This window comes from Alexandromys fortis, unplaced genomic scaffold (assembly GCF_014885135.2).
Source record: "Alexandromys fortis isolate MF-2015 unplaced genomic scaffold, M_Fortis_MF-2015_v1.1 scaffold_31, whole genome shotgun sequence".
Classification (NCBI taxonomy): domain Eukaryota; kingdom Metazoa; phylum Chordata; class Mammalia; order Rodentia; family Cricetidae; genus Alexandromys; species Alexandromys fortis.
Window position 1 is genome coordinate 10971334 of NW_026067974.1, and position 23224 is coordinate 10994557.

General features: G+C 51.6%; 1 protein-coding gene across 1 annotated transcript; it reads left to right on the forward strand.

Moving 5' to 3' along the window:
- The first annotated feature begins 325 nt into the window (after window positions 1-325).
- Window positions 326-12085, forward strand: Igfbp4 (insulin like growth factor binding protein 4). Its single transcript, XM_050156628.1, has 4 exons — window positions 326-947; window positions 7170-7315; window positions 8411-8545; window positions 10796-12085. The coding sequence occupies exons 1-4, from the start codon at window positions 599-601 to the stop codon at window positions 10928-10930; spliced, it is 765 nt and encodes a 254-aa protein (XP_050012585.1). The 5' UTR covers window positions 326-598; the 3' UTR covers window positions 10931-12085.
- Window positions 12086-23224: the final 11139 nt, after the last annotated feature.

Here is a 23224-nt window from a genome sequence, read left to right on the forward strand (position 1 = left end):
GAATCCTTCGAGGTCGAGGAAGGGAACCAAGCAGCACCCCCTTCGCCTCTCCTCGCCCTGCCTCCCCCAACCCCGCGAGGGCTCTGGTTCAGAGGCTCAGAGGCCTTTTGCACGCTGGCCACCGCTTCCAAACTGCGCTGTTTTTTTTTTTTTTTTTTTCCCTGCAGAGCAAAGGACTTTCAGATATTGTAGCGGTGGCTGTGACTCAGGCCAGCGCCCCCTCCCCCTAACGGCCTCTTCTCCCGCTCCAGTTCCCCCTCACCCGCCTCTGCTCTCCCACCTCAGGGACGGCGCTGGGGGTGTGGCCAGGGGGCCGGTATAAAGTCCCGAGAGCCGGTCCCGGGCAGCCGCTCAGCCCCCTGCCCCCGCCGCCTGCTGGGCCGGGCCGAGGATGCAGCGCAGCGCCTGGGTGGCCAGGCTCGCTCCGCTCCAGCGTGCTTGCTAACTTCCCCAGCTCCGTCCCTGCCTGCCGGGGCCGCCCCGTGTCCCCACGCCCTCCGGGTCTGGTCCACTTAGCGCCCTGGGCGCTGCCTCCGGGTCCCTTGCAGCCCGCTCGCGACTCCGCGCTCCCCTTCTGTGCCCAATCTTCGTCCTCACCATGCTGCCCTTCGGCCTCGTGGCCGCCCTGCTGTTGGCCGCAGGGCCTCTGCCGAGCCTGGGCGACGAAGCCATCCACTGCCCCCCCTGCTCCGAGGAGAAACTGGCGCGCTGCCGCCCCCCTGTGGGTTGCGAGGAGCTGGTGCGGGAGCCTGGCTGCGGTTGTTGCGCCACTTGTGCCCTGGGCTTGGGGATGCCCTGCGGGGTGTACACCCCACGCTGTGGCTCAGGTATGCGCTGCTACCCGCCCCGGGGAGTGGAGAAGCCCCTGCGCACACTGATGCACGGGCAGGGCGTGTGCACGGAGCTGTCGGAGATCGAGGCCATCCAGGAAAGCCTGCAGTCCTCTGGTAAGGCATACCTACCATTCCTTTGTCACCTTTCCCAAGAGCCCTCCTCCTTGCCACTTGGCTCCCATTCGGGTTGGCCTGGGAGGCCCATAAAAGCTCCCAGTGAGTTGAGGAGAAGGGAGGTACGTGGCAGAGCCTGAAAACTGGCACTGAATCCCAGTGCCAGTTGCCACTGGTCAAGGGGAACCTGGTACCATCCCTTCAGCTCAAACCTCCCTTCTTTGGGAAGCGGGGCCTCCGTCTCAATGGTAAGCCTGGCTCCTGAGGCGATTATGGTAAGTTAAATGACCCGGTTCCGTTACATTTGCCAGAAAACTACGATAAGGATGGTGTGTGTGTGTGTGTGTGTGTGTGTAGTGTGTTGGGGGGGGGGGTCCCTTTCTGTTCCTGATCCAGGGCCTGCTCCACACCCATTTTCTGGTGACACCCAAAGGTGTGAGGTACCAGGGCCTGGACTTTTCTATCGTCACCTTATGGTGAAGTGGGGCATACAAATCCGAGGGACTCCGATAGTAAAGAAAGAGATTTGTGCTTCCTGGAAGGCCCCAGAAGCAGTGGAAGGCAGGGCTCTTTCTGCCAGGCTGGAACATCCAGGTTTCTTGTTCCTTCCTCCCGGCAGGTGCCATCTGAGGGGACTGGAGGGAAGTGCTGGCTGGCAGCCCAGAGCTGCAGAAATCTTGGGATTGTATGGGCTGAGAGGAGAGGAGGGACAGATGGACAAGTAGACAGTTTTCAGAGTGTTCCTTGCGCTGATCTTGTATTTACTTTCCCTGTTCTCGGCCTTTCTCAGTTTCTTCTGAGAATCCTTCTCTTGCTCTTTTGGTATTTCCTGCTGTGTGGCCCAACTTCTAGTTTCACCAAACAATCCCGCGTTCTCTTTCCTCTCGCTGTCCCGAGTTCCATAGGTTTCCTTCTCTCGCTCTGCTTTAGTTTGCTTTTCTGCTGGCCTCTCTCTTTTACCTCAGACTCAGGTGCTCTTTTGCTGTCTCTCTTGGTGACTGTTGTGCCTGTCTGTATCCCCGACTCTGGTGATTGTCCCTTCTGGGACAGCCTTGCTGCCGCTGAGCCGCTGAGCCGCTGAGCCGCTGAGCCGCTGAGCCGCAGTCTGGGCTTCTCCCTTTTCCTGCCGCTCACTCTTCCATTGTTGCAGTCCGGATGCTGGGACTTAGGCCCCAAGCTTCCTGCTCTGGGTCCCAGACCGGTCCACTTCCTCAACCCTCAGCAACTTATTAGTCTGAGGAAAGCAGGATGCAGGGAAAACAGGAAGGAGGTGGACCCCAGGGGTGCCTCTCTGCCCTTCCTGCCCCTGAGCAAGGAGAGTTGGGTCAGCAGAAACAGTCTAGGAGAAATGCCAGCCTGGCACCCAGCGTTGCTGGAGGGGGAGGAGGGTCCCGGGAGAGTGATTCCTTGATCTTGGGGGCAGTGAGAGCAGGAGACAGGGCTGAATGTTTAGGGTGCCCACTTCGAGTCTTTGCTGTCTACCAGCTTAGTGGGCATCTAGCAGCGGGTGAGGGTGGCTGGTAGTCTCCTCTCTTCCCAACTTGAGCACGAACCAGAAGAGATCTACAAGAGCCTTCTCTTCTGGTTGAATAGAAGCATCCCTACATTGTGGAGGAAAACCGGATCCCCTCGGGGGGGTTCGGAACTCCTGGCACGGTTTCTGATTGTTCTGTGGATGTGAGGCTTCTAGAGGAGTCTGGAAATGGTCTGTTTTGGACTTCGGGTCTCAAGTCACTAATTCTCCTCCCACTTCCCGACCTTGTCTTCTGCCCATCATGGACGCAGCTATCTGAAGAGGGAAGATCAGAAACCATAAGGACCCTGCTAACCAGGCTGGCCTCAAACTCACAGAGATCTGCCTGCCTCTACCTCCTCACTGCCAGGGTTAAAGGTGTGCACCACCACCACCTGGCTAACATTAGACACTCGATTGGCAAGCTATGGCCAATGCTTCCTAGTACTTCCTTGTCATGGCCTGACACCTTTGCATCATGGGAGGAGTACCCATAGAACTGTACAAAGGCCATGCAGGGTCTCTGGTGAAAGATGGAGCAAGGCTCAGTCCCTACCTCACCTTACTTTGTCAATGGACCATTGTCCTTTGTGGTCTCCAGGTTTGGGACCCATGTCCTGAAATACTTTGGTGAAGGGTGTTAGTCTATTCTTTCTGCTCTTTGCTCTTGGGTCGGAGCTTCGGCAGATGATTTAAGTAAGTGGTTCTTTGGCACAAGCTCTCCTTTTTATTTTTTATAGCGGCATGTTGTCCCAGCCTGCCCTGTTCTCCTTTCTAACAGGTTGGGGATCAGCACTACCAAGGCTACCAGAGATGGGGTCAGGTGCATGCGTCATAAGTCTACAATTTCATATCATGATATTGACCCTCGACTCTTGAAATTCAAGAGAATGTTCAATGGGGAGGTCAAGCTTGGGACAGGGAGTTCCTAAACCAAGCACTAGGTCCCTCCGGGACAGGGTTAGGGAACAGGCAGGCTGGGTTAATTTTTAGTCAACACAGCAAATATTGTCCCACTTTGGTACTGGGAATCTAGTCATGTCATGGAAACTGGGTCTTCCCAAACATCCTGTGCTTTAGGGAAGAGGGGAGGGAGAACATGGCTGCCTAGTGTTTTTCTTTAATACCGACGAAGCCCAAATTATTGATGCTTAAAGCGGCCAAAGACGAGTCTCCCTTCCTCTTTTCTACCTCAGTTTCCCTCTCGGTCAAATGCCTCGTCATTTTGAGGTGTCTGATACAGAGTGTAAGGTCAATTTGGAGTGGTGATGAGGGTGTGATTGAAGAGGCTAAGAGACTTTACAGAGCATAGGGTGAGGGAGAGTCACGGGGGTGGAGAAGCGTTGGTCGTTTTTGCAGGGTTTCTTGTCTCCTTAGAGGCCAACAGCAGTAGGAAACAACAGTAAAAGGCACTCCTTGATCAAAATCTCATAGAAACCTGGGGTCTGTCATGGGCGGTCTTCGATTTTTCAGTCAAGGTCGAGGGGATGAAGGAAGAGAAAGACATTTTTGGTGGGCAGGTGGGTGACTCTCTAGAGCATGGCTGAAACATCTCAGTCTGGGTGGCAGGACCCACTCAGTTCTTAGCCTGTGTGACTTGGAGGGGTCAGGGGCTGGTCCTGAGGAGAAATCATGGAGGTGAAGTTAGGCAGCAGGATCTTTTGCCTCTCCTGGGGCCAGAACTGTACACAGCTTCTCCCTGGGGGCTTGCCCCTTGCCCTGCTCTGCTATGGAGCGAGGAGCAAGACTTTGTGCCATGGCTGGCTGGCAGTATGCCCAACTCTACACGCTCCATGCAGGAGCTAGAGGAGGAGACCTGCTCTGCTTTGGCAGCTCCACTTTCTAGACAAGCTTCTTGCAGCGCCCCCAAAAGGAGGGGTCTGCCTCCAGCTCCTGCTCAGGAGTATTTGGCGTTTGGTAGAAGGCATTAGAAGCTGACAGTGCTAGCAAGTTAATGTTTTTGAGAGGCTCAGCACTACCCCCCATCTTCCGGCCTGCTCAAGCTCCGTACCTAAAGGTGGACTCTCCAGGTACGCATGGACGGACAAGGAAAAGTTACAGATTAAATGGAGAGTCAACAAACCGTGGCCAGAGAGACTGGGGTGTTAGTATGTCCTGGCCTGGTCTGTGTTTTTGGCCAGAGTAGGGTCAGAGTACTTGAGTGGGTGGAGGTGTGCACACCTGGAAAAGCACGTGCCTGGACATGTGGTTGTTCATAAACATTTGTGGTTCTGTGTGCTGTGTGGTGGGTGGATGTGGACATAATCTGTGTTATACCCCAAGACCGATTAGAAGCTACTCTCCTAAAATCGTGGGTTTTACTCTAAGTGTAGATTTGAACCATGGGTCACTGGGCTAGGCCATGGAAACAGCCATGCTCAGCTATGTCCAGTTAAGCCCTTCTACGACATGGGACCATTTAATTCTGACATCAGCATGAGCTATGCTTCTAGGCTCACTCTATGCCCCATGTAGTTCTAGGCTTCAACGAGCTATTCAATTGCTCTCATTAATGGCGAATATCTCAAATACCCATGGATAAGCCCCCAAGGACTCCTCACTGTTGGCTTCTACTCACAGAAGCACCACACTGGGAAGCGGAAGTGTTGTCAAGTCTCGGGCCATCTTCCTCTGGACTCTTGAAGGCCCATCATATCAAAGCTCATCATACCTCGCTCCCAAGCTGCTGAGACAACTCCTTTCTTTAAAAGCTCCTAAAACAAAACTGAAAAATGACATCAGGGCTGGGAGCCAGTTGTAGCGGCGCCTGCCGATAACCCAATACTTGGACAGGGAAGGTGGAAAAGGGGAATTCAATGCCAGCCTTGGCTACACAGCAAGTTTGAGTAAGGCCTCTCTGGGCTATATGAGACCCTATCTCAAAACAAAAGAAAAAGAGATAGTGGGGCTGGTATTGTAGTTTAGGGGTAGAATTCTTGCCTCTCCCTCCCACCCGCCATCCCTGCCTCAAATTCTTCTTTAATCCCTGAACTCTGATCCTAAAAACATCTCATGTTTACCAAAAAGAACCAGAGAAGTCTGTGCAAAGGCATTCTGACTGTGAAAAGACAGCCAATCAGAGAGAATAAACAGACTGATTATGTCATGTGACTCTCAGAACTGCCATCCATCCTCTTCAGCTGACTCTCCCAAGCTTGATGTAGGGCCGGGGGCCCCCTTGGGACTATCTTTCTGTCACATCTGCAGAAGGATGGCTGTATCTATCTGCTTTACCTATTTCTGTCCTTTAATTTTCTACACTAGCACGTCAAAAATCTCCAATCCCTGGTGAGTCAGTTTTATTCTGGTATGGAATCTTAACAGTTTATATATATAAATGGTATAGATCCCTCCTTGCCTGGTGTCCCTTCATCGGCATGCTTCCCTTCCCTTGTCTCGCAAACCAGAAGGATAAAACAAAAACCAACTCCCCAGCTTTGGCTAGGCAGAAAAATACCATTTGACCCAGAGGCAGCTCTGGGACTGTTGCCATGTATGGAGGAACCTGCTAACTCCTCAGGAAAAAAAAAGTCCTGAGGCAAACCAGATGTAACCTCCTGTCGGCCTGCCAACATCTGGAATGCTGGCAGGGGCTCTGCTCTTGGGCCTGCATTGAGCTGCCAAGTCTGAGCATTTCAGAGGTGGTTCTGATGTGCTGAGAAGTTTTTCCAACCTCCTTCCCCTGCTCAGCCTTGCATTCCGGCCCTGGCTGCCAGAAGGGAGCAGCATGGTCACAGTGCGGGACCTGCTGGATGGAGCAGCTCACATAAAACCTTTAGGAGGGGCCACGGAGATAGGGTCCAGATTCATGATTTGAATTTCCAGATAGCCCTTTTCCTGTTTCTGGGTGACTCACATGGACATTGAATGATGCCTCACGTTTAAAGATGTGAGACCTAGGGGTCGAGGCTGGAGAATGTGGGTGGCTGTTTTCTTTGCTCCGGGGCCACAGTCTCTCCTCCCCTCCCCTCCCCTCCCCTCTCCCCTCCCCTCCTCTCTCCTCTCTTCTTCTTCTTCTTCTTCTTCTTCTTCTTCTTCTTCTTCTTCTTCTTCTTCTTCTTCTTCTTCTTCTTCTTCTTCTTCTTTTTCTTCTCTCTCTCCTCTCTCTCTCTCTCTCTCTCTCTCTCTCTCTCTCTGTCCTTTCTCTTCTCTCTCTCTCCTCTCCCCCCCTCCCTCTCTCATGCAGACACACACACTAACAGACCCAGACAGTGGGAGAACCTTTGGGGCCAGATTCCTCGCTCATGGAAAATATGATTTTGGCCCTAGGGATCCCTGGCAGGCTCAGCCAGATGCTGAAAGAGCAGGGAAGGAGACCGGAAGAGTGAGCAGATGGAGAGGAGGTTGGTGGGAGGAGCTGAACAGAGCTGGTAGAAGATCCAGTAGTCCCCCCTCCCACTGCCTGCCTCAGACCTCCCTGCAGGGCCCAAGGGATCCCCCCTGCCATCTGGGCTACTGCAGCTGGTGACTTATCTGAATCCTGAACTGGGTGGAGTGAGGAACAAGTCAAGGACTTCAAGAGGAATATTCTTCCAAAGACGTCCAGAGGAGTCGGGTGGAGCTGGAGGCTGCTCCTATTTCTTCTGAACAGAGGCTCTGTGGTGCTATGGAGACTCCTGATGCAGGAGGAAGCAGGTGGGAGGTTGGGGGAGTGTAAACCTCTGTTCTTTTCTGATGCTGACCTCTGCCTTTCCCCCCACGGCCTACAGACAAGGATGAGAGCGACCATCCCAACAACAGCTTCAACCCCTGCAGTGCCCACGATCATAGGTGCCTGCAGAAGCATATGGCCAAAATGCGAGACCGGAGCAAGATGAAAGTCGTGGGAACAGCCCGGGAGGAACCCCGTCCTGTGGTGAGCACCTCTGACCCACAGATGTATGCTTACAGAAATCCCATTACTAGATCTGGGCTATGTTCACCCAGCACACCCCAGAGCTTTCTGGGTGTACAAGAGCTCAGGGAGAAGCCTCATTTTTCTCTTCGTGATTCCTCTTCCGCTCTGCACAGAAATATGGCATAGCTGAGTTGATTGATAAAAGCAGGATCCAGGCTCCCTAGTGTTTCTTCTTCTTCTTCTTCTTCTTCTTCTTCTTCTTCTTCTTCTTCTTCTTCTTCTTCTTCTTCTTCTTCTTCTTCTTCTTCTTCTTCTTCTTTTTTCTTTTTTTTTTTTGATTTTTCGAAGACAGGATTTCTCTGTGTTGATCTGGTTATTCTCATACTCACTATGTAGACCTGGCCTTGAACCTAGAAATCCACCTGCCTCTGCCTCTCAAGCACTGGAATTAAAGGCATGTGCCACTACCACCTAACTTTTCTTGGATTCTCTGCCCAAATCTTAGAAACAAAAGGGTTTAAAAAGCTGGCCATAGCAAGAGGATTTGGGATCCTCTAGGGTCTGACTAATTGTTCCAGTGGGCGCAAACCTAGATGTTATTTTGTTTATTCCTTTTGCTTAGGCCTATAAATCCCAAGGCCTTTTTCTTTACCACTCCCTTTTTAACCCTTGACCCCCTTTTTCCTGATTATTTCTTGTGAGACGGGGGTCTCACTTTGTAGCCCAGGCAGGCCTAGAACTTCTTGTTTATACCAGGGTAGCCTTGAACTTGCAATAGTCCTCCTGCCTCTGCTTCCAGAGTGCTGGGGCTGCAGATATGTGCCACCACTGCCTGTTTGTTTTTGAGGCATGCTTTTGTGTCCATCCTTGTTAGTTGAATCTAAGTTTCTGCTTTCACTTCTTGTGCCCCTGCCCAGTACCCAGGCCTTGACTCTTTGCACAGGGCCATTAACCCTCTTGTTTCTCTCCCGACCCCTTTTTTTTTTTTCCGAGAGAGGGTTTTTCTGTAGCTTTGGACCTGTCCTGGAACCAGCTCTGTAGACTGGGCTGGAGTGCCAGCTTGGTCTCCCCGCCTTTCTCTTCTGCTGAGCGGTTTCGTTGTTCACTCCCCAGCCCCAGGGTTCCTGCCAGAGTGAGCTGCACCGGGCCCTGGAGCGACTGGCTGCCTCGCAGAGCCGGACCCATGAAGACTTCTTTATCATCCCCATTCCCAACTGTGACCGCAATGGCAACTTCCACCCCAAACAGGTGGGTCTCCCCTCCTGCTGCGAGGTGCTGGCCTCATCCTGAGGAGTGCTTGGCTCCCCTCAGGATAGGAAGAGAAGCTCCCCAAATCCAACCCAGCAGTTTGGGTCTCCCTCAACCCTCTTCTAGCCTAAGACTCTTAGCATGTTCTGTCCATCTCATTTTTTTTTTTTTCGAGACAGGGTTTCTCTGTTTCTTTGGAGCCTGTCCTGGAACTAGCTCTGTAGACCAGGCTGGTCTCGAACTCACAGAGATCCACCTGCCTCTGCCTCCCCAGTGCTGGGATTAAAGGCGTGCGCCACCATGGCCCGGCCTGTCCATCTCATTTTTTTAAAGATGAGAGACAGACTCAGAAAGGAGTAGAGGGGCCCTGGGCAGCCCACACCACCACTTGCCTTCCTTCCAGAGCTGTTTGCAGTTCTTGAGAATTCCCCATCTGTGCCGTAAACCCTGCTCCCAATGCTCCCCCTCCTCCTTCTTTGAACTATAGTGCTCCTTGTGTCTGAATGTCTGCAGCTTCATCTGGGCTTAGGGACAGACCCCAAGTTATGAGACGTCATGGAGGAAAGAACGCACACTTCCGCAGCTGAACTCAGATTCTCGGGTGCAGTAAGGATGGAGGTAGAGCCGGGTCTAGTGACCTGAGACAGTCATGGGGTTGGAAGCAGACGAAAGAGGGATCAGGAGAGAAGGCAGCGGGTAGCGGCCTCACATTCACTTACTCCTTCAGAATGCCCCGCATGCTGGCATGTACATATAGCAGGAGCAGCCCGCTCCATCTCATCTCTGGCCCAATCAGGAGGGTGGTATATCTTGGCAGGGTACTGGAATGCCTTGTGCTCAATGTGGTCTGGGGAGCCTTGGCCTGCTTCTCTAGGTTGTGTGAGTGTAAGGACGTATGTCACCCTCCCGCTAGGGAAATAACCTCACTGTGGGCTGCTACTCAACCAGCAGAGGCCTCACTAGGAAGATGATGCTCCTGTCCTGGGTCCTTCCCAACACAGGAAGATAAGGGTGTGATGGGCCAGGGATGGTGGCTCAGAACCTGTGCCTGACCTATCTTCAGCCTTTATCCCAACACAAATTCCATGTCTCAGTTCTTAACAGCACTGCTCCCCCCCAATTAAACAAACCAACACAACAAAAACACCCAACCGTTTCTAAGAACGGTTTTGGGGTTTGTTGAAAAACAAGGAGAAAGTGCAGAATTATCACCCTCCCTCCCCGACAGGGTTTCTCTGTGTAACAGTCCTAGCTGTCCGGGAACTCACTTTGTAGACCAGGCTGGCCTCGAACTCACAGAGCTCTGCCTGTCTCTGCCTCCCAAGGGCTGGGATTACAAACATTAGCCACCACCACCCGACTGCAGAATCACCTTCTACTGGGCCCTCATCACAGCTGATTTCATCACTCGTATCGAACAGTAGTGGGGTTCACTGATGCAAGTATTAACTGAAGTCCAACGCACCGGGATTATACCGGGGTTTGTTTTTCATGTTATATAATGCTGCATGTATTTTTTACCTTTAATTTTTGTTGCAGCAAAAAAAGCTGTGACGCTTGGCTCTTTATCCCCACACCAGTTCTGAGTCTTGAGCCAATCTGCATTCCAGCTTTGAGTCTGGCTTTGAAATATGCTTCTGGACCCCACGCCCACCCCGGTCTAATTCTGACCTGAAGTTTAGCCTGACCTCTGTTCTTCTGACCTTGACTTCTGTCTTTATTCTGATTTAAGTTTCTTGCAACAGTCCTCCTGCCTCTGCTTCCTAAGGGCTGGGGTCACAGGCATTGCGCTAGTACGTCTAGCCTAACTGCTTCTGTCTTAGGCTGCCCACTTTACCTGGCTCACATTTTTAGTGTTTTAACCATAATCCCTAACCCAGCTTCAGCTGTGGTCCAGATGCTACCTTTACTCCAACTTGGATCCTGCTCCCAGCTTTAATTCCATGTTTCAAGTCCCAGCCCAGTCACAACCCAGCTGAATGAAACATCTTCAAAGAATCCAGCCTGTATAGTCCTTCTATGCCTTCAAGTCTAAGGACTTTCTTAGGTCCCCGACCAGAAGAAGCTCTCTAGAACGTTTCCTTGGACAAGTCTCCCTACTGCAGTGAGCTCTAGGGACTGGTGCTCAGAAAGAGCGCTTGCCTTCCGCTGTCATTTTGGAAGAGCAATCGTCTGATCTGGGGGGCCGGGCTGGAGGTGGTGGGGTCTTCCTGGGAGCTGACCTCTTGTTCTCATGCCCTTTCTTGGCAGTGCCACCCCGCCCTGGATGGACAGCGTGGCAAGTGCTGGTGTGTGGACCGGAAGACAGGGGTGAAGCTCCCAGGGGGCTTGGAACCCAAGGGGGAACTGGACTGCCACCAACTGGCTGACAGCTTCCAAGAGTGAGGCCTGCCAGCAGGTGGAGGACTCAGTGCCCCCTACTAGGCCCCTGTGCTCTGGGGGCTGTAGAGTTGACCGGGCATGGAGTTTTGGTCTGAGTCCTGGCTCTCTGCCTCCGGCCCTGCCCAAAGTTTCCCTTGGTGTGTGTGTGTGTGTGTGTGTGTGTGTGTGCATGTGTGTGTGCGTTTGTGTGTGTGTCTATGGGGCACAAGTATGGCCCATGGGGTAAGCCTGAGCCTAGAGTACCCACTATGGACCTAGATAGCCCAAGAGGTCTGAGTGTAGCAACAGGAAGCCCCAGTGTGTTTTCAAATCAATCTTGAATTCATTCATTCATTCAGCCATCCAAAAACATGTATTGACAACATACTACATGCCAGCTTTAGTTTTCAGCCCTGGGAGGCCTCATTCTAATTTCCTCTGATTGTGGCATGCGAGGTGTTCCTTTAAGGTGACCGGAAGCCTAAGGAGAAAAGAAACCTCATTCTTGGAGTCGGAGAGAAAGAAAGTCGTGAACATTTGACCACTCTCCCTCTCTTCAATCTAGTCAGTGTGGAAAGGTGTGGAGTGGAAGGGGGCTTAAGGCTCATGAGACCCTCCCCCACGCTCAAGCCAAGCCCTGTTGCTGTCCCCTGTTCTCCTTCCTCAGATTCTCCAGAGGGAAGCAACTGAGGGGCAGTGCCCATCTTTGGGTCTGGTCTGGGTGTTGGGTCCTCTGATTAATTGCCTTGAAGATGAAGCTCTGCGGTGGGAGATGAAGGCCTGAGGACAGGGGGTGGGGAGGGGGTATCTCTTTGAGCAGTTAAGAGTGAAGAAAGGATGTAGGATTGGATTGTGTGTGTGGAGGATTGGATTGGATGGAGAGGATGCTGGGAGATGAGGAGCTGCTGAGGTCCTGGCCTGAGCCCTAACTGTGGTTACTGGTCACAAAGTCACCAGGATGACCCTGTCTTTCCAGCTACCCGCTGCCTGTGGCCCCACCTCCCTCCCCATATCACCCTTCCCTTACACCTCCTGTCCCACCCTCTCTCTCCTCCTGGGCATTTTCTGGCTTACCTGGATAGACTTAGAGACCTGCTTGTTGGCTGTGATGTCTTTTCATTCATTTTTTTTCTTTTTTTAAAAAACAAAACAGAACAAAACCAAAAAATGTCCAGATAATTGTGTTTGGCTTTTTTTTTTTTTTAACAGTTAAAGACAGGGATGGAGGGAAGTGGGCCCTGTGTGGTCACTAGACCTTTCCTGCTGCAAATCAAAAGCCTTCTCACCAGGGGTCTCCCCAGGTACTCTCAATGGAGGTTGGATCCTCTGGCTTTGGAGGCGTGGCCCAGGAAACCTTGTGGGACCACATCCCAGTGGAGCTGGGACATTTCCTAGAGTTTGCACAGGATGGGTTCACAGCTAACTGATGGGGATGGAGAGAGCACTCTGCACTTGCGGGACAGGATGGTGGTGGTAAATCTCAGCACATTCCACAGCCCTGGGGTCTTTGTTCTTGACTGGGGATGGACATGCTCCAACATTCAGTTCTCAAAGACTGGGAGAGTGGGAACCCCTGACTTTAGACTCTCTGCCCCAGCCTTTGCTTCAGCACACGCTCCCACATGGAGTCATAGCCACCTTCCCATAGCTTCTGCTTCCGTGTGTGTGTGTGTGTGTGTGTGTGTGTGTGTGTGTGTGTGTACTGATTTCTGATGACTGTTTCTTCCCTGGAGGTCAAAAGCACCCTGGAGACTCTGTTGAGTTTCTTGCCTTCTGGGGGATGGTGTTCTCTCTGTGTCCTTGCCCTCCAGTCTCCTCCCTGAGCTAGTCCCCTCCTAGGCTTCAAACATCATTGGCTCCCAACTTCCCCCACCTGCCATGCATATACAGGGTTTTTCTGTGTAGCCCTGACTGTCCTGGAACTCTTAGTAGATCAGCTGGCCTCAAATTCATAGAGATCTACCTGCCTCTGCCTCCCGAGAGCTGGGACTAAAGGCGTGCACCACCATGCCTGGCTCCTAAATTCTTTATTATCTGGGCTTTCTTCTGAGACTGTAGTCTCCCTAGGTCTCCCTAGATCGCTAACTTGACCTCCGCAGGACAGCCTGCAGCGGTCTGGTGGTCCTGCGGCACCCGTCCACTGCCAGCAACAGGAGATAAAGAATACAGTCCTGTAGAGAATGTTCCCCCAGTCCCTGGCCTCCTCCTTGTGGGGTCCAGGCCAAGGCATGTTGAGGTAGTGGGGTGGTATAGCCTGAAGGTTAAGTTTTGGGTCCCTCAGCCAAGCACAGGCAAGCATTTCCTCAAGGCACAGCTTCCTTAGCCCCTCTCGCTGAGCTCTGGCCTTGCACCCTTCAGGATGGTTTCTTCTTTTCTCTAAGAAACCTCCGAAAGAAGGCAGAGCCTAGCTTAGTAACTTAGTAACACAGTGGCCCGTGTCTGTGTGTGTGCCGTATGTGCGCATGCATGCATGTTTGAGTGTGGTTTAGTGATTCCCGAACTGGGGGAGGATGGGCTTTTACAGGTACATATAACATATTATCTGTGTGATGAATGTAGCCGAGGCACACACCTGTATAACTGGTATCTGGGCTCTATGAATCTGTCCAATGGAGGCTCTCCTGCGTGACAGGAGAGACAGTGTGACATCCACAGAGTATGGAGCTTGAGGGGGGTGTCTAGCACCAGATAACCGAGGCTGTGTGCTTTGGAGTGGCTCCACATTTCACACAAACACCCCTCCTTTCCTGGATAACTTGTCCCATGGTCTTGAGGCCAGGTCCCAAGCGTCAAAGCAAATAAAAGCAACACCATGTTAGCACACCATTGCCAGATTCTGAGGCGCCCTCCTGCCCTAGCCTCTGCATGTCCTTGAATGGTCCCTCTAGTCCCAGAGCTAGCAGCTTAGGAGAGAGGAGGCAAGGACCAAACTTTGGTGCCCTTGTGGGGTCACTGCACCTTGAGAACTGAGGTCCTGTCTGCGGCTCTCCTCCACAAGAAACTTATTTCTGGACTAGAAAGGTGGCTCCGTGGGCAAAGGCACTTGCCACCAAGCCTGAAGATCTGAGTTCGGTTCTTGGGACTCACGTGGTGGAAGGAGAGAATCAACTCCTGCGAGTTTTCTTCTGACCTCCATAGGCAAGCAATGATGTGTGTGCAATGACACACGCAGGCCCACATGTTCACACATTACACCCTCATTCTGTCTTTCTCTTACACACACATAGAAATATGAAAAGAATGTTTCTTCCTTTTCCTGGCTCGGCACAAGGGTCTGGGTGGGGGGTCCCTTAGCTCACCCATGTCCTGGCCTTCAGTTTCTATTTCCCATCTCTTAGTGGAGATCAAACCCTGGTCTGCTGAGGGCGGGTCAGCCCTCCATCCTGTCATCATCTGGAAGGGTCCTGAGCCTTAGCCTCTGCCATTCCCTAGCCTCCTTCCAAGAAAAGTCTATCACCCCAGCCCTCTGGCCCACTGCCACCAAGCTGCTCCAGGAATGTCTTGAGGTATGCACCTCCAGAGTTCCCCTTCCTGGAAGGCACATGGTTGCTTGGCACAATGACCCCCAAACATTCCTAGCTAAAGAAATTCCCACTATGTAGGGATGGAGTGGATTGAAGGAGCTGGGAGGCCAGCAGCAGCTGAGAGGCTCAGTCCTCACAGGGAGTTGGGAGGGAAGGGGCAGTTTGGGAGGACCACAAATGGAGGGGAAACAAAGAAACCAGCCTCTGGGCACAATGCTAGTAGGGGCCAGACAGCACCTCAGTGAACCAAGGGTCTAATTCAATCCTGCCCACTCTGTGTCTGAGGCCCCAGGGGCCGGGGAGGGTTGAGGTCAGAGGGCAGAGGTGGGGGGATATGCAGATAATTAGAAACATACTCTTCTGAGTGGCAGGCGCCATGAGGACCACCATCCCCCCCCCCCCCACTGCGCCTTCTTTCCTCAGGTCCTCAGGTCATCTCCCCACCCCCACCTAGACAATCCCAGGCAGGCTGACAGGAGCCTGGGAGTCGAAACTCCCAGGGACTGGCTTCCCAGGCCCCTTACACAGTCTCTAAAGTGCAAACAACATATTTTCACCATGCAATGGTATTTAATTACACATAAAAACAGAGCCATTAAACTGAAATTAAACCCTTGTTGGAATCACTTAATTCAGGGCATGACAAATTGCTTTCAGCGGAGGCGGCTGTGTAGTCCCCTGGGGTGGAGTGGGGGGGGGAGAATGGAGATTAGTGGCTTCCATGGCTGGCTCGGTCCCCTCGTTCTCTTGGTCCCTTTGCCAACTCTAAATTCTGAAACTGGGGCCAGAACCCTCTTCCTAAGGACCACCCAGGCCAAGGGGGAAGGCTCTAGATACACTTGGGATGACAGGGACAGGAGTTGGGAAATCACTGTACCACCATTTAACCCAGTTATAGACGGCCTGGTCTATATGGATGGGGAAGCCGAGGCCCAGATAAAAGAGGAATCCAGAGCCAGGATTAGGCACTTGGCATCCAGCCATGACCGCGGATGCTGGTTTTTTGTTTTGTGTTTTCTCCTCAGGCTGTTATCATTGGATCTTGGACCTGGATAGAAGTTGGGGCTGTGCAGTGAGAGTTAGAGCCCAGAACTGACCTTGGGTGACTTTCTGGGGTTAGCTTTGGAGTCAGCCTCTGGGGTCAGGCAGACTAGGTTACTCTCTCCTCGGCAGGTCAGCCGAGGTCTTTGGTAGCCGGCAGAAATGAAGGGGTTCTAAGGAGACACTTGTGGCTCTCAGTTGGACTATTGGGTATCATGGACCCCGAAGGAAAGGGAGATTCTTCCAGAATATGCGGAGGGAAAAGGCGCCATTGGGGGGGGGGGCGGGACTTGGCAGAAGAGACTTCACACAGTGACTTGGCAGAACACCTTACAGAATGAGACAGAAGCCCAGCCAAGGGTGGCTCACTGGTGGGCAGAACCACACCTCGGCCAGCACTCCTTTCAGATGCCCATCTTTGCTCTCTCCTGAAACTGTAATCTCACTTGAGGCCCCTGGAAGACAGACTTGGGGGCTCTCTCTGTACCTGTTTGTCCCTCTCCCTGGCTTATTGAGGACTGGCAGTCAGAGCATAAGCTGTGACCCCCAGATTTGGCAACCACAAAGGGACGTCAGTTTGGGGGTATGTACCCCTGGAAGTGGGCTGATCCTGGGTGGAGAAGAAAAGAGTGAGCTTCCATCTTGAGCAGTTTTACTTCAGGGACATTTTTTTCCTCTTTCCACGTCAGCGGTATCAGTTGCTTTTTCACCTGTTTCCTCTGACAAACAAGCATTTTGTTAACGCATGTGTAAGATACACTGGTCCAGAGTCTGCTTACAATAGCCAGCAGTGTTCCCTAAGTTCGGAAGGGACTTCAGAGTTTCATTGTTGGCTCTTGGACCCGTTGGTTTCAAGCTAGAGACATCAGAGTGGAGGAAGCCTGCCTAAATTAAGAAAACACCTCCATAAGATCTGGCTGCAGGCAGGCCCGTAGGGCATTTTTTAAATTTTATTTTATTTTATTTTGGTTTTTCAAGACAGGGTTTCTTTGTAGCTTTGAGCCTGTCCTGGAACTAGCTCTTGTAGACCAGGTTGGCCTCAAACTCAAAACTCCGCTTTGCCTCTGCTGGGATTAAAGGCGTGCAGTCACCAATGCCCAGTTTTCCTATAAGCCATTTTTTTTTTAAAATTAGTGGTTGATGGGAGAGGACCCAGCCTATTATGGGTGGGGCTGTTTCTGGACTGAGGTCCTGGGTTCTATAAAGAAAGCAGGTTGAGCAAGCCAGTAAGCAATATTCCTCCATGGCCTCTGCATCAGCTGCCGCCTCCAGGTTCCTGCCCTGCCTTCCTTTAATGATGAACTGCGATGTGGAAACCTAAGCTGGAGAAACCCTTTCCCAGCTAAGTTGCTTTGGTCCTGGTGTTTCACACAATAATAGTAACTCTAACCAAGACAGAACTATAGATTTATTCTTCGAAGTCAAACATTCCAAATTTTGCTTTAGAAATAGCTTCTGGCCAGGTGTGGTGGTGCACACATTAAATCCCAGCACTCAGAAGCAGGGGCTGACTATTGGCATTGTAAAAACATGTAACCACACAGTCTGTAACATTCTACAGACGTATGGCTTCTGGCAAAGAAGCACGAACATTTTTTGAGATGTTAGAACAGTACCCGGAAGACAAGAGGAATGTCTGACCTATGTGTCATCATATCTATTCCAGTTGCTTAAGTTGATCCTAAAGGGTTTACTAGCACTAACTCCTTGACTCTTACCACTTACCCATCCCCCAGTCTGGGATCCTATCGGACCAACCTGGATGAATCCTTTCCTGACAGCTGGGACAAAGAGAGAACAAACCGGGTGGTTAATCAGCAATGCCTTCCGAGAATGTTGTTCAGAGGCACGGGAGGACGTTGTCAGAACTGAAATAAAGTCACGCTGGGCATGGAAGCCCTGCCTTTTAATCCTGGGGAAGCTGAAACAGGAGGATCGGAAATTTGAGGCCACGTTAGCGCTAGCTCATGCTGAGACTCACCAGTCTCAAGCCAACGCGTGGTAGAATAGTAAGTCCTTTAGTGAGATACTGCGCATGTCCTTCCCAGAAAGCCCGGCCCAGTGCCGCCATTGTCGGCCTGTAACTATGTGCTCTCTCAAGTCGGCCTGCTTTTTGAGTAACTTCTTTTCTTCATTGTATCTCCTTTCTCAGCTTGCTTTCCTTTAACACTGGGCTTCTTTACTCTTTCTCTGAAGTCTCCTTTCCCATCACGTGTCTGCTTGTCTGTCTTGTGGCGGACCCCACGCTGGACTAAATGGCAAGGCTTTTTTCCTTCTCTCCTCCATTATCTGGGCAGCAGTTTTCTTTGAAACTAATAAAATTGTCCTTGATCTTTTATTGAGTCCATTCTTAATTCCCCCCCCCCCCTTAAGCTTCCCAGCTCTAACCTTTGTGACATGAGACCCTGTTCTCCCTATCAGAACCAGAAGTCACTTGTGACTGGGACTGGAGACCTGTCTAAAAAGTCAGTACTCCCAACCCAGGAAAGGTAGGGGACACCTAAGGGAAGCAGGGGCATAGTACTTCCCTCTCCCTGGTGGCCTGGAATGGACAGGGTTAAGTGGTGGACAGTGGTGATGGAGGAGGGGGTGCAGCTATAAACATCTCCTCTTGGCTTGGGTGAGCAGTCCCTACCCTATGGGAGCAGCACTCTTTGTTGGGGGCAGAACTCAGCCGCGGGTTGCTAAGCAGGGACTGACCACTCCTGTCCCCTGGTTCCCTGGCGTGACTCCAATGTCAGCCTCCTCACCTTTGGCCTCCTTGGCTCTGGCAGAAAGATTCTTATACAGGGCGCTGGGGCAAGAGATCTGGAGCCTGGTGGCTTCCCTCACTGCAGAGGTTCTCTCAGAAGCCTGGCAGCGACGCCAACATTTCATAGTTATGGCTCCGTCTATCTGCTTGCCCATGGGACCTTGAGTCTGAGGTGACCCAGCTGGGTGAGGGCAAGCTAAGCCAAGCTGCTCAACGCACTCAGGTTGCTGAGAGAATGAGATGAAGTTGTAAAACAGCTGCCCGGGCCCACAGCAGCTGCAGGGGGCTGCCCAAGGCAAGCTTAGGTGCTGGCAGATGGGGCTAGCTGGGGGAACTTTGGGTTGCTTCCTCCTCTTCCTCCTGGTGTTTTAAACTAGAATTTCCAAACCAGAGGAACTCAGAAGGAAGGGAAAACGAGCCTTTCTCCACCCAGGGGAAATTAGACCAGACTGTTCAGGAAATCAGTGCAATTTTCCCAGCACCGTCGAAGGTTAGTTGGACAATAGGGTGTTTTTTTGTTGTTTTTACTGTTTTTGTTTTGTTTTTAATAAAGAGAGAGTTCAATCGCTTTTCGCTGAGCTGTTTTCCGACTTCATTTCTCAGCCATAGCTGAAGGCTTCTCATTCAATGTGACATGCAACTGCTTAGAGACCCTGGCCTGGTTTGTGGCTATGCCAGGGGTCAGGCCAGGCCAACTGGAACCTGTGCTCCCTGGGTCTGTGACCCCCCTTTTTCTCAAGAATCCTACAGTGGGGTCTATAGAAGCCTCTGCAGGCTGCCCCAGCTGCTTGTCCCCAAAAGAAAGAGTAAGTTTAGAAGCTGGTGAATGCTAAATGCCAGGCACAGAGGGGTTTATATAGTGGCAGACGCCTTTAGTCCCAGAACTCAGGAGGCAGGTGGATCTCTGTGAGTTCAAGGCCAGCCTGGTCTACATAGCAGGTTCCAGGATAGCCAGAGCTACATAGTGAGATCCTAGCTGGAAAAACAAAAACAAACAAATAAAAATCTCTATAAATTAGGGCATTGAAAATACCGAAAATGTTTCCCCTCCCACCCCTACAGTGAGCGGGAAGGCAAGACTGCTCCCAGAATGCAAAGGGCCCTTGTAGAAAAACATGGAGATTGTTCTTGGGGGCTCTAAGAAGGAAAAAGAACACGCAGGCTGAGGCGGGGTCACTTCTAATCCTAATCTGTACAGATGATGAGCTTGTGGGGGAACACAGGCAACTTTGGGGAGAGCAGGGAATGTCCCGTCCGAGAAGAGAGAGCCAAGTGTGGGCAGACGGAGCAGGGCCAGCTCTGTCTGACTTGGTAGCCGAAAAGAGCAGGACTGGGAGCAGCAGCCTGTATGAGCAGTCTTGTTTGGTAGCTAAACTGAGCCAGTATGAAGATGGGTGGGGATGGGGCAGAGACAGGCATAGACACCTGCTGGTCTGAGCCACAGATAAGCTGGTGGCAGAAGCAGTGAGGGCAGATGGTGGCTGGAGAGGTTATCTTTGGGCACCTGGATAGACAGGGACACCCACCTCTGGAAGGCAGCACTGTCAGAAGGAGTAACGTGGGGAGATGGAAGGAGAGGCATGTCACTGCTGAAGGGGAGCCGTGACCCCATGGGTATGTAAGCACCTGCGAGGTGTCTGGGGTCACAAACCTAGGGATTGATCCTGCTCTGGTACACTGGGCTCTGGGGCAGGGAGGGCAGTGGGAAGGACCCTGTTTTACAGCCTCAGGAGCTTCCTTCTGGGTACCCTCGGCTTCTCATACACTATTCCCCAGCCTCTTAACCATCACCCACACCAGCCTCAGGACCTTCACACATGCTGTTCCCTCATCCTGAATCCCTTCTTTACAAGGTTGACTGTTCAACCTTCAGCTCAGTGTTACCTCCTTTGGCAGCTCCTCTGCTGTCCCATTTATAGCCTCCCCCCTTTCTTTTATTCCTTTTCTCTTTATTTTGTTCCTTCCTTCTTTTCCCTTCCTTTCCTCCTTTGACAAGGTCTCACTCTAGCTCAAGCTGGTCTGGAACTTCCTGGGTAGCCCAGGCTGGCCCTGAACTAATGATACTCCTCTTCCTTTGGACTCCTGAGTGCTGGTTCTCGGTATCAACCACTGTGCCCACACGGCTCTTCCACCTTCCTATTTAACATGTGCGTGTTTTGTTCACTGGGCTTCTCTGGTTACCTAAAACACATACATTCTTATTTGTTTCCCTTTGGCTCTCCTGAGCCTGGCACACAGTAGATGCTCAGTGAGTGTTTGTTGAGTGAATAAATGAACAACAAAAGAGACAGCTGAGCAAAAGCAGATGGGAGGACCAGGGGATTCTCGTTCTCCCTTCTCCTGTCCTGGCCCCGCTGGGTCTCAAGGACAATTGCAGCGGTGGCGGTGGTGGCGGGAGTGTGCTTCCCTAGGGAGTCAGAGTGAAAGGGACTCCCAACATCTGAAGGGTCCCTGGAGTGGCTGAGGGGGAGAGGTACCAGTTTCCAAGTAGAAATAGAAGGGGTGGGCTTTTTTGATGTCCCCAGCACCTTGGGGCTGGAGACAGACAGGGGCTGTCCCCAGGGTCACCATGTCTTCACTCCTTACACTACAGCTCAACACACAGTGGTTTTTAACCTTTGCTTGGGGAGACAGGGTCTCACTCTGTAGCCCCAGTAGGCTAGCTGGCTGTGAGCTGGCATTGATCCTCCTGCTTCTTCCTCCCCCAATGTTTTACCCACTGAACCGTGTGCGTTACTCGGTGGGACCAATGCTTTCTAAGAAATGTGAATTCTTTCGCTCCCTATGTGAGCACCGGGTGAGGAGGTGGCCGTCAGTGAGGCGGGGGATGGGGCGTCCAGCAAAGCCTGGTCATCCTGTACCCTGACCTCTGCATCTTGCTTCCAGGGTTTTGGAAGTCAGTATCTAACGGCTGAGGCCTCTCAACATGGTTATTTGTCCCAGGAACCTGTGCTGAAGGTGACAGGGCCCCCAGTCTGGCTTTTCCCACACGGTCCTCCTAAATTCACGGAGAACCAAGAACCTAGGCCCGGACCAAGCAAGGTCAGAGAATTTCTTCTAGGCGTTTCTTTGTCCAGCTCTGAACTCTAAGTTCACACAGATCCATTACCCGCTCACACTCCTCCCAGCCCCGGCCTCAGATCCTGTCTCCTGCCCCACAGCCATGCTTCTAAAGCGCAGAACACATAGTAAATCTTAAAAAACCAAAAAATGAGGTTAGCCTCAGGACCACTGTGTGCTGGTCAAAAGGTTGTGCAATGTACAGGCATCACGGCCACGCTCTTGGACTTCACCCTAGAGGTTATAGGGAGACATTAAAAGGTTTTTCCATCAAGTGCAATTACTTTTTTTTTTTTTTGGCCCGTGTGTGTAAGTGTACTACATGCATGCCTGGTGCCTATGGAGGCCTGAAGAGGGTGTCAGATGCCTGGGACTGGAGTTATTTGTGGTTGTAAGCTGCTGACTTGGGTCTTCTGTAAGAGTACCCAGTGTTCTTAATTGTCCAGTCATTCTTTAAAAGGGGGAAAAATAATTTTTTAGATTTTTTTGATCACACGCTGAAAGTTCTGGTGGCCCTGACATCTCTTTCATCTGCTCCTTGGGGAACTTTATAGGCAGACACATCTTTCCACACTTCTGTGCTTCATGCATACATTTGTTCACCTGCCCAACAAGTGACCTCCAAGCCTCGGTTTCCTAATCTGAAGAATGGGATTAAACATAAAACTCACTCCTCATGGCAATAAACACATAGGAACCCTTCAGTAAAAGGTGATTTCTTGAAGGGTGGTGGTGACATATGTCTTTAATCCCAGCTCTCCAGCCCTCCAGAGGCAGAGGCAGGTGGATCTCTATGAGTTTGAGGCCAGCCTGGTCTACAGTGTTCCAGGACAGCCAGAGTCACTCAGAGAAAACCTGTCTTGAAAAAGTGGTTTTTCGCAGCTGGGTGTGATGGCTCGTGCCCTTCCATCCCAGCACAAGAAAGCTGAGGCAGGAAGACTGCCATGAATTTCAGACCATCCTGGGCAATAGAGTGAGACCCTCTCTCCAAAACAAAATAAAATTAAACAATAACGGGGCTGGGGAGACGGCTTAGTCGGTAAAGCCCTCATTATGTAACATTGAAGACTAGAATCTGGATTCCCAGAATCCACACAAAGCCAGACACAGTAGTAGTACATATCTGGAATCCCAGCATGCCTTGGGGAGATGGGAAAGCAAAGACTAGGGGATCTCTGGAAGCTCCAGGACAGTTAGCCTGGTGTGCACAACCATGAACAACAGATCCTGTCTCAAACAAGGTAGGAGGTGGGGATGGACATCTAAGATTGTCCTTTGACCTCCACACATACACGATGGCATGCGTGTACCCATGCTAACAATGACCACAAAAACAGAAAAAAAAAATCCACTACCCTGGAGGCTGGAGAGACGACTCAGTCAGTGATTAGGAGCACCGACTGCTCTTCAAGAGGACCTGGGTTCAATTCCCAGCACTACACAGTGGCTCACAACCATCTAACTCCAGGGGAGTTTCAGCACCCTCTTCTGGCCTCGGTGGGCAATGCAGACATATGGTCACACTCTGTTCTGCTGCGTGCCTTTCTCTGCTCAGCACTCAGGAGATAGCTCTGGATGTCCAGGACCGGCTATTGTACAAAGAAACTTTATTTTCCACGAAGTACACAGGATGTATGGAGGACTCTTCCCACTAAGCCTAGAATGGGTGGAAGGAGCCTGATCTAATGCTGGAAGGGCCAGTCTTAGCCTGCAATGCGAGCCTAGCATCCTCCCCACTCCACCCCTACATCCCCCATCTGATTTGCTTTCCCTGAGTTGAAATTATAATCCCTCAGGTCTGACCTTGGCCAAGGACAATGGTGCCCTGTAGGCTGACGACAGGAGGGGATAGAGTTACAGCGGGCTTCTGTGAGTGTCCCCTTGCATGCCATGGCTTAGTCTCCTAAGGAGGCCAGCAGGCTGGAAGAAGAGCAACAGTTT

Excerpts from the sequence above, each read along its gene's own strand:
- Igfbp4 (XM_050156628.1), top strand. The coding sequence starts at position 599 with ATGCTGCCCTTCGGCCTCGTGGCCGCCCTGCTGTTGGCCGCAGGGCCT. Across the intron at positions 7,316-8,410 it reads GGGAGGAACCCCGTCCTGTG|CCCCAGGGTTCCTGCCAGAG; the intron begins GTGAGCACCTCT and ends TTCACTCCCCAG. Across the intron at positions 8,546-10,795 it reads GCAACTTCCACCCCAAACAG|TGCCACCCCGCCCTGGATGG; the intron begins GTGGGTCTCCCC and ends CTTTCTTGGCAG.